This window comes from Zingiber officinale, chromosome 4A (genome assembly GCF_018446385.1).
Source record: "Zingiber officinale cultivar Zhangliang chromosome 4A, Zo_v1.1, whole genome shotgun sequence".
NCBI classification, from domain to species: Eukaryota; Viridiplantae; Streptophyta; class Magnoliopsida; order Zingiberales; family Zingiberaceae; genus Zingiber; species Zingiber officinale.
In genome coordinates, this window is record NC_055992.1 from 35,924,592 (window position 1) to 35,942,758 (window position 18,167).

At 40.1% G+C, this 18,167-nt stretch overlaps 1 protein-coding gene and 1 long non-coding RNA gene across 2 annotated transcripts; both read left to right on the top strand.

The window, feature by feature from the left end:
- The first annotated feature begins 12,221 nt into the window (after positions 1-12,221).
- Positions 12,222-13,244, top strand: LOC121972343 (glutathione S-transferase T3-like). The gene has a single exon (XM_042524026.1). The coding sequence runs from the start codon at positions 12,222-12,224 to the stop codon at positions 13,242-13,244; it is 1,023 nt and encodes a 340-aa protein (XP_042379960.1).
- Positions 13,245-14,920: 1,676 nt separating this feature from the next.
- On the top strand, positions 14,921-15,280 carry LOC121973255. Its single transcript, XR_006109454.1, has 3 exons — positions 14,921-14,944; positions 15,049-15,099; positions 15,184-15,280. It is a non-coding gene; the product is annotated as an uncharacterized LOC121973255 (long non-coding RNA).
- The last annotated feature ends 2,887 nt before the right edge of the window (positions 15,281-18,167 follow it).

The following is an 18,167-nucleotide window of genomic DNA, read 5'->3' on the forward strand; positions in this document are numbered from 1 at the left end:
CCTGAAAATCGATCCATGATTATTATATTAAAGATGTCATGTGTTCATTGTCTGTACTATGTCTTGGAAGCTGAAATACCTAAAAGATTTTATAGTTTAAGATTTTAAGATTTATTTCATCACGATGCATGAATTTTAGGAATTATGTTTGTCACATTCTCTATTCAATTTTAAGGTTTATTTTTTTTATTGAAACCTCAAGTCATTCCATTATTGTAGTCCTAGAAGGACGTCTAAGCTAGAAGTTTTGGATAAAAGCATCACATGTGGGAGATCTTGATTGGTCAAATTGTACAAATTGGTCAAACTTACTATAGAGATCGGCATTGGTCAAATTGTACAAACAAACACTCGATTGTATTCCTTAAAACCTCTAGACTTGTTCTATATCTTTGTTTTTGGGTTCATGTAGAAAAATGTACGTAGTTGCTAGAGAGGGTGAGTTTAATAATTATAAATCTTAAACTCAAGATCATTCTTAGAGCATCTACAATGCGATGTTAAACGTCATGTTATAATGCTATGTGCATTAACGTCGCGTTGCAGGATGCCAATGTGGCGTTCAAAAGTTTGAACGCGTTCAAGCAATTGAACGCGTTCAAGTGTTCGTAGGGTGGGCCAGGGCAGGCCCACCCCATGTGCAAAATTTTTTTTTTATTTTTTTTACCAACGGCACATGCAACGACTTTTTTAAATATAAGTTTTTAAATAATGATTTTTTAAATAACATATTTATATTTTTAAATTAAAAATTAAATAATGGCTAGTTATTTAACGGTTACTTTTTAACGGTTAGTTAACGGCTAGTTTGAAATTTCGACTATAAATATCCATCCATATATGCACATATTTTCATTCTCACTCACTACTCTTTCAATTTTACTCTCTAAATTCTCTCTCCATCTATTTTTTTCAAGTTCCAATCATCTTATTGCAACAACCCAAATTTCCTCAATTTGAGTTCTAAAAGTAATTTAAAAATATTCAAAAATGTCTTAGAAATATTCTAGGGATTTTTAGAAATTTTTAGAGTATTTTTATATAATTTTTGGAGGTCGTTTGGTATTTTTACTAGACGAAAGAAATTTCGACAAAAAAAAATCAAGCCGAGAATTGAACCCACGAACTTTGATTCGGTCAAAACCCGGCTCACCAAGTATGCCAGCGGGATATGCTAATCTACGAAGGAGAGAAATATATTTAAGGTATAGTTGATGACGAAACCCTAGTTATAAGAAAAGAGGGCTTAAGTTTTCCCCGAGACCTAATTTCTCACCTCTCCCTCTCGTGTGCTCGCGACGGCGCTTTTTCTTCACGGGCGAAAACGAAGCCGAGGAAGCTAGGGCTTCTCCGGCGACCGGCCAAAGGGGACTTCTCCGCGAGCTCTTCTCAGATCCGAGCTCCCCTCGTCAAGAAGGAACGGTAGGCACGGGGAAGAGGCCGAAATCTTGCAAGTCCCCGAAACCCTAGAGTTCTTCCCTTCCGGCTATGAGTTCAAGAAACCGAGGTAAGTTGCTACTCACCTGTGGTAAGAGTAGTTCCGAATTCGATTTGAGTTTTCCTTGTGTCTCTTGATCTTTTTGGAGCATGCTGTGAAGTTAATTCCTTGTGAAGTCTGCTGCCGAGAATCTCAAGGAAAGAAATTAATTGGTTAGTTAGGTATATGGTTTAGATTTCTACAGATTTCGGATTTATGCTGTAAAGTTTTGTTTAGCACAGCATTCATTTCCTTTGGCTCCCTGCCGTGAGTTTTTATAGGAAGCTGAGATAGGGTTTGCTTGTTTGCTTGTTTAGCTTGTGGTTCTTTGATTCGGATTTTATGGGGTTCGGATTTAATTATTGTCTTAGAGTTGATCAGGTTGAGGTTACTCTATAGTTTCAATTCAGTAAGTTTGATTCCTTGAGTTTCAATTCAGCAAGTTCGATTCCTTAGGTTTCAATTCAGCAAGCTTGACTTCTTATACTTCAATTCAGCAAGTTAGATTTCCATGAGTTCCGAACAGGAACAACTTCTGTTCCTTTTAGCATGAACATGATTAGCTTTAAGTTTTGTCCGTGTCCTTTATGTTTCGTCGTAGCAATGTGTGAATTGTCTTAGTCAATTTAGAATAGAAATGATTTTTCTTTACACAATGATGTGTTGGATCCTGAGTAGGTAATCTATCACTCTTGTTTGATTATTTGGAAATGTGTTTTAATTTAATAATTTTGTTTGAAAGATTTGATTGAACAGAATTAGTCACTTGAATGCATCTAGAGAAAATTTGGTACATCAGCATAGTTAGGAAACACTACTATAGATCAACTACATGTGTAGGCAAACTCTATTAACATCTAGGTCTGAAGTTGTCTGACCGAAAGATGATCTAGCCTATTTTCTGGTATTTCCAACTCAACAACTAATTTGCCATGAGTACAATAGTGTAGAGAGAGAGAGACTTCATGTTTTTGATGAAGATGATACAACATCCGAGGAGCCAAAGAAAATGCCACTAAGCTTGAGCAAAGGCCATGATAGTCCTCAGAGTTTTATCTGAACGTTTAAAACACCAAACCAACCATCTCACAGCAGAAAAATGTCTATTCAGGTATCAATCAGAGAAAATGCTGTAAACACCCTTTTCAATCCTGGCTGAGTAGTACTGAAGAAATGATTGCTATTCTTTCCATCGGACCAAGTATTAACCATAGGACATAAACCACAGGTATTAAGTTTGTTAAAGTAGAGTAGGCCCGCCAAACCAAGGGTGCCTATGCATCTAAATGGTCATGGTGCAAGAGAAACTCTTAAGCCAAGCCAAGAATCTGCCGTTCAAGAACCATATCTAAGTGGCAAGACTTTGCCCACCAAGAAACCTTGTTAAGAATTTGATACAATGAATTCTAGGATCGTGGGTGCCACTTTGAAAGTTTTTACCAAGGTCTCTCATAGCTATCGCAACATATTAGTCGTTGACATATAATGTCCTAGGTTGCTAGATTTCTAAGCAAACGCAAATCCAATACCCATGATGCAGAAGGAACAGATTGGTTCTTTTTAATTCGAAGCATACAATATAGGTTTTAATTCTAACAAGTTTTAGATTTAGTTTAAGCTTGTATAGCATGCAGATTCTTAATAAGTTTATAATGCAGATTTTTACCTTTTGTAGTAGTGCAGATTTTTGCATTTTGTAGCATTGCAGTTTATTCCCTTTAGCAGTGTTGATTCCTTGTTTCTTTTTAAGAAGCATTCCTTTATTAGAAGTATTAATAAGTATAAGAGAGATAAAGTGAAGAAAGAAAAGGCCAAGGCCTTAAGTAGATCCTAAAGTCAAGACTTTAGGGATTTTGGCACACAAGGTGCTTGATAAAATGCCAAGGCATTTAAAGTAGAAATAATTAAGATAATAAGATATTTTACTTTGAAGAGGCTAGTATCCGATTTCCAAGGTTGTCGTTAAACAAATCCAGGTGTCCAATTCTAAGGTATTGGTCCTGATAGACCAAGGTCTGCTCTTTTAGGATTGGTGGCTCGCTACCCCAACCTATTAGGGAACGCGCATAAGATGGTACTACGCCTGGGCCCAAGAGAAGTTGATTACTATTTTGAAGTATTATAAGTATAAGCTTTTGAACAAGTAAAATAAGTTTCACATAAGTATAAAAGTATTAAAGTATAAATTTTCAAACAAAGGAAATAAGCTTCACTTATGTTTAGAGTCAGCCAGTTTAGATCTTTTAATTCAAAGCATGCAGTATCAGTTTTGTTTGTTCCTGATTAGTTTATTGAGCATGATTAGCTTTATCTACCAGCATGCAGTTTTATCCTTGTATATCATGAGTATGCAGTTTATAGTGCTTTGCTATTGATTATGCATGAGCAGATTTATTTCTAGTTTCAGTACTTTTGACATGAGCAGCTTTATATGTCTTCTTTTAAAGCATTCTGTTTATAGTTTCTTCTCGTATACATGCACATTCGTGTTTTTGTGAGTTAGATAGCGCTTACTAAGCAAATTTTGCTTATAGATTGCATTTCCTCTTACTGCAGATAAATGAAAGGAAAAGATTTAGCAAGAAATGCGACAAGGTGGTGCGGATGGTGTGTGATGCCAGGACTGTGGGAGAGATCTGGGGAATTGAGTCGTACTTTATGTTTTATGTCAATTGAGATTGTTAAAGAGTTGTTTCTTATTTTTCTGATGTTGCTAATTGAGTCTATTCCGCATTTTTAGTTTGGTTGTTTCCACTGTTGGAGCTTTATTCATTTACTATTGCTAGAATAGTTTTTTTTTAAGTTGTTGTATCTTATTACTGCGTGGTTGTGAAGTATATATGCCAGCCGCATGTGGCTGATGGTTTATTATTTGCATGTATTGATGAATTTGGTCACCGATATAGGCGAGACTCTGTCGAAATTTTTCGGTAAAGACTCCTCGTGGTTTCGATCATACCGATTAAGTAGAGTTAGTAGTTAAGTAACGGTCATCCTTAGAGAATAGTAGTAGTAGTAAGAAGGGTGGTCGTTACAGTTGGTATCAGAGCAGTCTTCATTCTCCAGCATCACACAACAGCATCAACCTTGCCGTCTTCAAGTAAGAAAGTATTTAAGTTTTTCCTTTTATGCTTTCTTTATTATTTACAGTATGGAGTAATAGCTTATATATATGCGCTTTAGTAAGATAGAAGTTTTGTTTCTCTTTTATTCATATACATAAGTATGTTTAGAAAGGATAGAGAAGATACCAAGTCTTTTTCTTTGCATAATTAGATGTCAAGAAAAGGACGTCCTCGTACTGTTCGTACTGAGAACCAAGATCAGGAGAATGAAGAGCTTAGATCAACTGAGCCCAATCTCTCTGAAGTTGTTGCCCAAAGCAGCAACAAGTGATTGCCAATCTGATGGCCAATCAGCAGCCAGTTCCTCCCACTCCTCCAACCATCAATGTGGAGACTCCAGTGGTGACTGAAGTTCCACCAGCCGCCTTGGAAGTTGCCACAACACCTAGAAGACAAGAAGCATACCTGATACAATGGCTGAAGCTGAAGCCAGAAAGTTTCTCAGGCACAACTGAGCCCTGGGATGATCAGGCTTGGTTCAAGACACTAGAGAGCACCATGGAGCTTCTTGACTGGCCAGAAGTCGAGAATGTCAAGTGTGCCTCTTTCTGCCTATCAGGAAATGCTCGTATGTGGAGGGAGAGAGAGTTAAGAGCAAGAGAGTAGTCAATCAGATGAGCTGGACTGACTCCGAGACAGAGTTTCATGAAGAATTCTTCCGCCAATGGATCACCAATAAGCATTATGAAGAGTTTATAGAATTCAGAAGGTGAACCATCCTTTGAGTTCACGGGAGTACCAAAGAGGAAGACCCAGAAATTCCTCTCCTCCCTAATAGCTCACCAGATGTTAGCTAAAGGATGTACTGGTTTTCTTGCGTACATTGTGAATACAGAAGAACAAGAAAGACCCAATCAGGAAGATGTTCGGGTAGTCTGCGAGTATCTAGAGGTATTTCCAGAAGAGCTACCTAGACTACCTCCTAACAGAGAAGTGGAGTTTGAAATTGAAATTAGTTGGGTACTGGTCCAATTTCAAAAGCTCCGTACCGAATTTCTCTAGCAGAGCTAAAAGAGTTACAAGAACAATTTTAGGAGCTACTTGACAAGGGTTTCATCCGCCCTAGTCATTCACCCCGGGGAGATCCAGAGTTGTTCGTTAAGAAGAAAGACGGATCCATGCTAATGTGCATAGATTTTAGAGCGTTGAGCAAAGTAGCAATTAAGAACAAATACCCTCTTTCTAGAATAGATGATCTATATGATCAGCTAAAGAGGGCAATAGTGTTCTCTAAAATAGACTTGCGCTCTGGGTACCATCAGTTAGAAGTGAAAGAAAGGGATATACCCAGAACGACATTCAGGACCAGATACGGGCATTACGAGTTTGTAGTCATGCCTTTTGGTGTGACTAATGCACCAGCGGTCTTCATGGACTTAATGAATAGAGTGTTCAGAGAATACCTTGACAAATTTGTCATCGTATTCATTGACGACATTCTAGTCTATTCAAGAACCCCAGAGGAGCATGATACACACTTGAGGATAGTATTGCAGACCCTTCAGCAAAAACAGCTATATGCTAAATTCTCAAAGTGTGAATTCTGGTTAGATCAGGTGGCGTTTCTAGGTCACATAATTTCTAAAGAAGGTATCCAAATGGATCCAGTCAAAATAGAAGCGGTCAACAACTGGAGTAGACCCAAGAACGCCAGGGACATCAGAAGTTTCCTTGGTTTAGCTGGGTACTACAGAAAATTTGTGGAGAATTTTTCCAGAATAGCCTCTCCACTGACAGCCCTGACCAGAAAGAACAAAAAGTTTGAGTGGTCAGACAAATGTGAGCAGAGTTTCCAAGAGCTGAAGAAGAGACTGATCAGTACTCCCATTCTGACTGTTCCAGCTAGTGACAAGAGTTTTGACATCTACAGTGATGCCTCCAAGATGGGTCTGGGAGCTGTTCTCATGCAAGAAGGAAAAGTTATAGCTTATGCTTCCAAACAACTCAAAGATTATGAGAAGAATTACCCCACTCATGATCTTGAGTTGGCAGCTGGGGTCCTTGCACTGAAATTTTGGCGACATTACTTGTATGAAGTCCAGTGCAGAATCTTCACAGACCATCAGAGTTTAAAGTATTTCTTCACCCAGAAAGACTTAAACATGAGACAGCGCAGGTGGCTAGAGTTGGTCAAAGACTATGGCTGTGAAGTCTTCTATCACCCAGGCAAAGTCAACAAAGTGGCAGATGCACTAAGCAGAAAATCCAGTGCATCCCTGATGTCTTTGTCATCATTAGCCCTACCACTGCAGAAGGAGTTGTCAGACTTTGGTATGGAAATTATTTATGGGCAACTCTCTGCATTGACCTTAGAGTCAACCCTGCTTGAGGATATACAGAGAAAGCAAAGTGAAGATCCAGATATCCAAAAGATCAAGCAAGAGATACAAAAATAAGAAAATACGGAGTTTCGAGTATCAGACAGTGGAATTCTTTATCAGGGGAACCGCCTTTGTGTCCCCAATGATGAGAAATTGAGAAAGAAAATTTTAGAAGAAGTTCATAGTACACCATACTTCATGCATCCTGGTTCTACCAAGATGTACCAAGATGTGAAACAGAGAATCTGGTAGTCTGGACTCAAAAGAGATGTTACAAAATATGTCAGTACCTGCCTGACATGTCAGAGAGTCAAAGCAGAGCACCAGAGACCAGGAGGAATGTTACAGCCTCTCCCAATACCAGAATGGAAGTGGGAAGACATATCCATGGACTTTATAACAGGTCTTCCAAGAACCACAAATGGATATGATGCGATATGGGTAATAGTGGACAGATTGACCAAGTCTGCCCATTTTCTAACCATCAAGGTGTCCCATTCTATAGAGCAGTTGGCACAACTGTATGTTAAGAAAGTTATTAGACTTCATGGAGTTCCTAAATCTATTGTTTCTGATAGAGATGGACGCTTCACCTCTCACTTTTGGGAGTGTGTTCAAAATGCACTAGGCACCAAACTCAAGTTCAGCACAGCCTTCCATCCTCAGACTGATGGACAGACAGAGCGAGTAAATCAGATTTTAGAAGATATGCTCAGAGCTTGTGCGCTAGATTTCAAGGGAAGTTGGTGCAAGTATCTATGCTTAGCTGAATTTGCCTACAACAACAACTATCAGGCCACCATCAAGATGGTACCGTATGAAGCGTTGTATGACAGGAAGTGCAGATCACCTATTTGCTGGCAAGAAGCAGGTGAAAGAAAAGAGATGGAAGTAGAGCTAGCCATTCAGACTGAGATGATGATGAGACACTCAGGCTATCATCAAACAGAGGATTGAGACTGCCCAGAGTAGACAGAAGAGTTATGCTGACACACGTCGTGGGCCACTTGAATTCCAAGTAGGGGATTCAGTCTTTCTCAAGGTTGCTCCTATGAAGGGAGTGATGAGATTTGGCAAGAAGGGCAAGTTAAGCCCCCGTTATGTAGGACCCTACCTGATCACAGAAAGGATTGAGAAAGTAGCATACAAGTTGGATTTACCACAAGACATGTCAGCAATACATAATGTATTTTATGTCTTCATGCTAAAGAAGTGTCTCCACGACCCTAGCCAAGTGATTCAGCCTCAGTCAGTACAGATCCAGGAGGATCTTAGCTAGGAGAGCAGACTTACACAGATAGTGGACAGAGAAGTCAAGAGACTAAGAAACAAAGAGGTGCCACTAGTGAAGGTCATCTGGCAGAATTAGAAGCACGAGAAAGTTACTTGGGAGCGTGAGGACAGTATGACACAGAAATATCCAGAATTATTCTAAGTTCGAGGACGAACTTTTTATAACGTATGGGGAATTGTAACAACCCAAATTTCCTCAATTCGAGTCCTAAAAGTAATTTAAAAATATTCAAAAATGCCTTAGAAATATTCTAGGGATTTTTAGAGTACTTTTATGTAATTTTTGGTAGTCGTTTAGTATTTTTACTAGACGGAAGAAGTTTCGATAAAAAATGTCCAAGCCGAGAATTGAACCCAAGACCTTTGATTCGGTCAAAACCCGGCTGACCAGGTGTGCCAGCGGGCTATGCTAATCTAAGAAGGAGAGAAATATATTTAAGGTATAGTTGATGACGAAACCCAAGTTATAAGAAAAGAGGACTTAAGTTTTCTCCGAGACCTAATTTCTCTCCTTCTCCCTCTCGTGTGCTCGCGACGACATTTTTCCTTCTCGGGCGAAAACGAAGCCGAGGAAGCTAGGGCTTCTCCGGCGACCGGACAAAGGGGACTTCTTCGAGCTCTTCTCAGATCCGAGCTCCCCTCGTCAAGAAGGAACGGTAGGCACGGGGAAGAGGCCGAAATCTTGCAAGTCCCCGAAACCCTAGAGTTCTTCCCTTCCGGCTATGAGTTCAAGAAACCGAGGTAAGTTGCTACTCACCTGTGGTAAGAGTAGTTCCGAATTCGATTTGAGTTTTCCTTGTGTCTCTTGATCTTTTTGGAGCATGCTGTGAAGTTAATTCCTTGTGAAGTCTGCTGCCGAGAATCTCAAGGAAAGAAATTAATTGGTTAGTTAGGTATATGGTTTAGATTTCTACAGATTTCAGATTTATGCTGTAAAATTTTGTTTAGCACAACATTCATTTCCTTTGGCTCCCTGTCGTGAGTTTTTATAGGAAGCTGAGATAGGGTTTGCTTGTTTGCTTGTTTAGCTTGTGGTTCTTTGATTCAGATTTTATGGGGTTCGGATTTAATTATTGTCTTAGAGTTGATCAGGCTGAGGTTACTCTATAGTTTCAATTCAGTAAGTTTGATTCCTTGAGTTTCAATTCAGCAAGTTCGATTCCTTAGGTTTCAATTCAGCAAGCTTGACTTCTTATACTTCAATTCAGCAAGTTAGATTTCCATGAGTTTCGAACAGGAACAACTTCTGTTCCTTTTAGCATGAACATGATTAGCTTTAAGTTTTGTCCGTGTCCTTTATGTTTCGTTGTAGCAATGTGTGAATTGTCTTAGTCAATTTAGAATAGACAATTATTTTTCTTTACACAATGATGTGTTGGATCCTGAGTAGGTAATCTATCACTCTTGTTTGATTATTTGGAAATGTGTTTTAATTTAATAATTTTGTTTGAAAGATTTGATTGAACAGAATTAGTCACTTGAATGCATCTAGAGAAAATTTGGTACATCAGCATAGTTAGGAAACACTACTATAGATCAACTACATGTGTAGGCAAACTCTATTAACATCTAGGTCTGAAGTTGTCTGACCGAAAGATGATCTAGCCTATTTTCTGGTATTTCCAACTCAACAACTAATTTGCCATGAGTACAATAGTGTAGAGAGAGAGAGACTTCATGTTTTTGATGAAGATGATACAACATCCGAGGAGCCAAAGAAAATGCCACTAAGCTTGAGCAAAGGCCATGATAGTCCTCAGAGTTTTATCTGAACGTTTAAAACACCAAACCAACCATCTCACAGTAGAAAAATGTCTATTCAGGTATCAATCAGAGAAAATGCTGTAAACACCCTTTTCAATCCTGGCTGAGTAGTACTGAAGAAATGATTGCTATTCTTTCCATCGGACCAAGTATTAACCATAGGACATAAACCACAGGTATTAAGTTTGTTAAAGTAGAGTAGGCCCGCCAAACCAAGGGTGCCTATGCATCTAAATGGTCATGGTGCAAGAGAAACTCTTAAGCCAAGCCAAGAATCTGCCGTTCAAGAACCATATCTAAGTGGCAAGACTTTGCCCACCAAGAAACCTTATTAAGAATTTGATACAATGAATTCTAGGATCGTGGGTGCCACTTTGAAAGTTTTTGCCAAGGTCTCTCATAGCTATCACAACATATTAGTTGTTGACATATAATGTCCTAGGTTGCTAGATTTCTAAGCAAACGCAAATCCAATACCCATGATGCAGAAGGAACAGATTGGTTCTTTTTAATTCGAAGCATACAATATAGGTTTTAATTCTAACAAGTTTTAGATTTAGTTTAAGCTTGTATAGCATGCAGATTCTTAATAAGTTTATAATGCAGATTTTTACCTTTTGTAGTAGTGCAGATTTTTGCATTTTGTAGCATTGCAGTTTATTCCCTTTAGCAGTGTTGATTCCTTGTTTCTTTTTAAGAAGCATTCCTTTATTAGAAGTATTAATAAGTATAAGAGAGATAAAGTGAAGAAAGAAAAGGCCAAGGCCTTAAGTAGATCCTAAAGTCAAGACTTTAGGGATTTTGGCACACAAGGTGCTTGATAAAATGCCAAGGCATTTAAAGAAGAAATAATTAAGATAATAAGATATTTTACTTTGAAGAGGCTAGTATCCGATTTCCAAGGTTGTCGTTAAACAAATCCAGGTGTCCAATTCTAAGGTATTGGCCCTGATAGACCAAGGTCTGCTCTTTTAGGATTGGTGGCTACCCCAACCTATTAAGGAACGCGCATAAGATGGTACTACGCCTGGGCCCAAGAGAAGTTGATTACTATTTTGAAGTATTATAAGTATAAGCTTTTGAACAAGTAAAATAAGTTTCACATAAGTATAAAAGTATTAAAGTATAAGTTTTCAAACAAAGGAAATAAGCTTCACTTATGTTTAGAGTCAGCCAGTTTAGATCTTTTAATTCAAAGCATGCAGTATCAGTTTTGTTTGTTCCTGATTAGTTTATTGAGCATGATTAGCTTTATCTACCAGCATGCAGTTTTATCCTTGTATATCATGAGTATGCAGTTTATAGTGCTTTGCTATTGATTATGCATGAGCAGATTTATTTCTAGTTTCAGTACTTTTGACATGAGCAGCTTCATATGTCTTCTTTTAAAGCATTCTGTTTATAGTTTCTTCTCGTATTCATGCACATTCGTGTTTTTGTGAGTTAGATAGCGCTTACTAAGCAAATTTTGCTTATAGATTGCATTTCCTCTTACTGCAGATAAATGAAAGGAAAAGATTTAGCAAGGAATGCGACAAGGTGGTGCGGATGGTGTGTGATGTCAGGACTGTGGGAGAGATCTGGGGAATTGAGTCATACTTTATGCTTTATGTCAATTGAGATTGTTAAAGAGTTGTTTCTTATTTTTCTGATGTTGCTAATTGAGTCTATTCCGCATTTTTAGTTTGGTTATTTCCACTGTTGGAGCTTTATTCATTTACTATTGCTAGAATAGTTTTTTTTTAAAGTTGTTGTATCTTATTACTGCGTGGTTGTGAAGTATATATACCAGCCGCATGTGGCTGATGGTTTATTATTTGCATGTATTGATGAATTTGGTCACCGATATAGGGGAGACTCTACCGAAATTTTTCGGTAAGGACTTCTCGTGGTTTCGATCATACCGGTTAAGTAGAGTTAGTAGTTAAGTAACGGTCATCCGTAGAGAGTAGTAGTAGTAGTAAGAAAGGTGGTCGTTACACTTATTTTCTATCCGAAATGGATGAAAATAATAGGGCATTTTTTACCAATTTCTTGAATTCTACAAACATGTCGAAAGAATATTCATCTTCCCAAAATCGACAAATTCTACCAAATTATCAATACCCACATCCATTTCCTAATATGTCGTTTCCTCCACAAAATCTTCAAAATGTCCAAAGTTTTGGAAATTCTATGAATCTTCTGAATTATGCCCCTCGAGGTCCATATCAACCGCTTCCAGCTGAATATTGACAAAACATGAGCCATCCATATTTCACGCCGTCAATTGTTCATGGATATGGTACCCCGCACACAACTGGTATGTCTTTCACTCCTTCGATGTCGAACGAACCTGCAACTCTGACTTTTGTCCCGGAGACTCAACTTTCCAACCGTGAATCCCCAATTGAGGTGGTCAATTTAGAAAAGACGATTTCAAATGCTGAGGGTACAAGAAAGCGTTCAAGTTGGACAAAGGTTGAAGACGAGGTCTTAGCGAGAAGTTTTGTCACTATCAGTGATGTTCCAATAATCGACAATGATCAAAAGGTGGATGCTTTTTGGGGACGGGTTTCAAGCTACTATAATGAGAATCTTCCCCTAGGTTCAAACACCAGAAGTGTAAATGTTATACGGTCACATTGGCATAATACAAACCAAAAGAAGGTATATCGATTCAACGCAAATTACAATAGTATTTATAGTTCATATCGAAGTGGTCACAGTGATGAAGATATATTGAGGTTTGCGTACGAAAAATATCTATCCGAAAACAATGGTGTTGCATTCAATCTCGAACATGTGTGGAGAATTGTCAAAGACCGTCCAATGTTTACTCCACAGTCCGTTAATCACTTTGTGGCCACAAAGATGACGAGGACCTCAGAGTCGGGAGCAAGCAACACCTCCTCCAACCAAGATGTGAGTATAAACCTGGATTATGAAGATACTCGTCCAATGGGGCAAAAGACAGCAAAAAGAAAGGGAAAAGACAAAGTAAAATCGACCATGGAGGATCTGACAGTAAACTACAACAATATTATCACAAAGTTCACTGAGTACACAAGCGTGAAGAAGTCCGAAGTCGATTTGAAACAAAAACAACTCGAAGTAGAGGAGATTAAGGCAAAAGTTACATTGTCCAAATCTGAAGCTAAGAATCGTCGCTTGAAGTTGAAGGAGTACGAAATATTGAACAAAGACACCTCGCAGATGACAAAGGAGCAGCTTATCATACATGAATGTCTATGCAAGGATATTAGGTCAAGATGGAATATCTGAATTGTTTACTTAACATTCATTTTCTAGTATTATTATATTTTTGAGTGATTGTAATTTTTAATTATTGTATTTCTCATTTCGATTAATGTGATTTTTAATTATTAAAATTTTGTAAAGTAGTCGTTATAAACAAGTCGTTGGAAACTAGCTGTTACAACTAGCCGTTGCAAACTAGCTGTTACAACTAGCCGTTGGAAACTAGCCGTTGCAAACTAGGCGTTGCAAACTAGGCGTTGCAACTAGCCGTTGGAAACTTACCGTTGTAAATTAGCCGTTGCAACGCGACGTTGCATACTAGTCATTACAAACTAGCCGTTGCATGAGAAAAAAAAAAATATATATATATACCATTATACCATTTCTCAAACACATATACTAAAACGTGTTTCCTCCAAAAATGTCTCATTCTACAGGCAGCTCTAGCTCAAGTTCCAGCTCGACAAGCGAAGACGAAGTCCATGTTGAAATCGATGAGCAAGCTTATGATCCGGGTGAAGAACTGATGTTATTGGTTCTTCAACAACACCAACAACTTATGGAAGCATATCAGAGGAGGGACATGCGCAGAAGAAGGTTCGTCCAAAGAAATCGTGAAGCTGGCATGAGAGACTCGTCAATGATTATTTCTCTATAACCCCGGTGTATCACGATGAAATATTTCGAAGACGATTTCGAATGCGAAGAGAGTTATTCCTCCGCATAGTGAATGCATTAGAGAATCATTCAACATTTTTTCAACAAAGGGACGATGTTGTACGAAGAAAAGGGTTATCACCACTACAAAAATGCATCGCTACGATTCGTCAACTGGCTTACGAAGTCCCCGCCGATCATCTTGACGAGTACCTACGTATGGGTGAATCAACTGCCATCAGGTGCCTTTTCAAGTTCTGGGTGTAAAATACTGAAAATAGGCGAATATTAGTAAGGGAATTTTCCAGAGTTTTTGGAGATTTTTCGGAACTCGTATGGACGAATTTACGGGGATAAAAACGGGGCCCCAGGAAAGCCTGTTTAGACTACCCTGTTTTAATGAGGAAAAGTTTTATTTTCTTTTTACTTTTCCTTTCTGTTTTCTTTTCTTTCTCTCGCCGTTTCCTTCTCTTCGCCCGTGCCTTCTCCTCCAGAGCCCTAACCGCTCGAGGCGGTTCTTCATCCCCTCTCCTCTCCCGAGCCGATCTCCACTTTTCCCCTCCTCTTCATTTCTTCTTTCCCAGCCGATTCTCTCTTCCTTTTCGGATCTGTGCATTTCTTTTCTCCCGATCCTTTCTGTTCTTTCTTCCTTCTGATCTCCACTGCCGACGCCGAGCCTATCTCCTCTTCCTCGCCTCTGTCCGATCGTTAGATCCAGTGCTGCCGGTGATCTTTGAGCCACCGTCGGTCAAGTTTCTCTCTTGACCGATCCACCTTTGCCGGCCACAAGGCCGACCAGTGGTGCCATTCTTCTGCCCTAGCGTCGGCAACCCACCCCTTTTTGGCGTTGCTCCTCCTCAGCCCTAGTGCCGACACAAGGAATTGGGTAAGACATTTCGATTTTTGGTTTTAGGTTTGTTGAGGTTTGGATGCGAAGTGTGTTCATTAATTGAGGATTTAGATTACGCTCTAGTAATTGGAAACTAGTGAGAGTAATTGATGGAGAGCTTCTTTTCAATTCAGCAGCCTCTAGTTTCTTCACTGAACGATTACAGTGTTGCATTGAGGTGAGAAGTGCATAAATTGGATTCGTGCTAAATTAAATCCATTGTTTCGTTTGCTGCATTGGATTGATTATGGTTCTAAGATTTAAAGTGTTAATTGTGAACAGGGGATTGACTCATTTACAGGATTGAGGCTGTTAATCTGTGCAGCTTGAGTGGTGAGTGATTTGTTGTTTAGTTTCAGGTGATGGATCAGGATTTGAGTCTTATGCTCAAAGGTTAATGTGTTGATTTTGATCCAGGGTGCGGATTTGGGAAATCAACAACTTCACCTAGCCAGGTTGCAACGACCGACATCATACTTTTCGGCTGTGAGTCATCAGTGGTGGTATGAATTAGGGTAAGGATTAGGTGTATTTAAATACTTGTTGTAGATCATGTTCCGATTTGGAGGATTTGGTTAGACGATCATGTGTATGTTGATTAGGTTTATGTGTTTTTGAAATTAGGGTTTTGCCCTAATTTAGAGTTAAAGAATTTATTTAGCTATTTATAGGAATTTAGCTAAATAATCATATATCTATTGGATACAGGACTTTGACGCGAGACGAGTATCTCGACGTCAGATTTGGACTGATTGGACTTATCCTATTGGAGGCGGGTACTTTTGACTTATGTCATTTGATATGCATAGTAATGAATTTAACAATTAGCAAAGATTATGTTTCTTATTTGTTTCGGTTAGTCACTACCCAATACCTGTTACATGTTTGGTTGTTTGTTTGTTTTGCATCTCATGTTATTACTTACCTGATTACACATGCTTAGGGGTAGTGATATAACCATGTTTCACCATGTTCAGGACCTAGGTGTGATACCCTATCTGATCTGTGAACTCTTGATATGATTTATTTGCTATGGTGCACATCATATATGTATATAGATTGATTCAGTATATTACCATGCTTAGTGTCATGCACCATTCGCATGATTGCATGCTGTGTGATAGGATTGCTCCATTATTGTCGAGCACATCGCCTGTTTTATCACTGTTTGGTGCTTCGTTGTGACGCTTATGGATAGCGTGACGCAGCGTGGTAGCACGTCAGTTTGCTCTTCGGTGCTCCGTTGGTCCGCTCATGGGTAGTGTGACGCAGCGTGTAGCACGTTAGTGTTGGGACCGAAAAGTAGCTAGAGGGGGGGGGGTGAATAGCTCTTCGCGTGCTCGTCGTCGGCATTGCTCGTTTCTTCAGAGATATGCAGCGGAAATATAAGAAACAAAAGCATACAATGCTAACAAGGTTGGTTTACTTGGTATCCACCTCACAAGAGGTGACTAGTCCAAGGATCCACACCTACTCACGCACCCTCCACTAATAAAAACCTCCTTTTCGGTAACTACCGAAGACGGAGAAGCTCTACAAGTTCACACTACAAGAAGAAGGGGAAAGGATACAAAATACAAGCACAAAGCTTACAATGAGTACAAGAAAACCCTAACCCTAGCTTTCTTCCTCTTGCAATAGATTCGCCTCTTGACTTGGAAGAACCTCCAAGAATTTCAAGAACTGGCGTAGAGAGCTCTGTGGAGTCGCTGGTGAAGATCTGAGCTTTGTCGTGGAAGCGATGCCGAAGGAAATGAACGCCTGCGGCTTAAATCGACGCTAACGGTCGAATCCCGATCGATTGGAAAGCTCCCAATCGATCGGGGAGGCTTTGGATCGATCCACGGATCGATCCAGAGCGCCTCTGTGCTCTGGGAAAAACGCCTGGATCGATCCACGGATCGATCCAGCGCTTATCGCGCGAACCAGTAGTGTCCCAATCGATCGGCTGATCGATTGGGACCTCTGGATCGATCCACTGATCGATCCAGAGGCTATCTGTTCGCTGGGAAAGGCCTGGATCGATCCACTGATCGATCCAGAGGCTTTCTGTTCACTGGGGAAAAGCCTGGATCGATCCACTGATCGATCCAGCTCCTGGATCGATCCACTAATCCATCCAGCTCTTGGTTTTTACCCAAAACCAAGTCCCAAGCCTCTTAAACCAACATTCGGTCAACCTTGACCTGTTGGTACATCATGCCCAGCATCTGGTCACTCCCTTGACCTGCCAGGTCTCCCTACCAAGTGTCCGGTCAATCCCTTTGACCCACTTGGACTTTTCTCTTCGTGCCAAGTATCCGGTCACTCCCTTGACCTACTTGGACTTCCACCAGATGTCTAGTCAACCTTGACTCATCTGGATTTCCTCATGCCAAGTATCCAGTCAATTCTTTGACCTACTTGGACTTCCCAACACCAGATGTCCGATCATCCTGTTAGGACCTTCGGATGCGGCTAGAGAGGGGGGTGTGAATAGCCGACCTCAAATTATCGTTTCTTCCTACAATTTAGGTTAGCGCAGCGGAAATACAATGTAGAAATGAAAGTGGAGAAAATCAAACCTCAAACACGATGATGTAACGAGGTTCGGAGATGATACTCCTACTCCTCGGCGTGTCCGTAAGGTGGACGAAGCCTATCAATCCGTCGGTGGATGAGACCCCGGATAACCGGCTAATATGAACTCCTTCTGGGTGGAGAAACCTCGCCACAATCTCTTTTGCAACAACAATAAAGGAGTACAAGAAATAAAGCAAGAAACAATGGATAATATGAATGTAAATACACTCTACCAAGTTTGCTTGCCTTCTTCTCGTCGACTGGAGTCCGTTGATGAAGCAGCAACTTCACGGATGATGCCAACAGCAGCTGATCAACCAGTCGAGGGAAGCTCACACGAAGCTTCAGTAAAGAGGAGCTCAGCAAAGCTCAAATCGCAGTAAGATCAGAAAGAAAAGAGAGACTTCTTCACTGTAGAGGCACTCGACCCCTTTATATCCTGAACCTGCGAACCTGCGAAGAGGGCAGAGGATACAACAGAAAGCTAGCCGTTGTGACTCAACGGCTAGAGCTGGACCGATCAGGCTCCACCCTGATCGGTCCAGACCTTCTCTGATCGGTCTTGGGGACCGATCGGACCTATCGATCGCCCTAGACCGATCAGACGCTCCGTAGAGTTGCGAACTCTCGATCGGTCTGTGGACCAATCAGACTCAGTGGATCGGTCCACGCATCCCTCTTCTTCTCCGATCTTCTTCGCTTTTGTATGATTACCGATCGGTCACCGGACCGATCGTAATCACTGTAAACACACTATTTGGTTCTCGATCGGTCACCGATCGATCAACCAACAGTATCGATCGGTCACCGATCGATCCAGGTTTAGAGCTCCCAGCCCT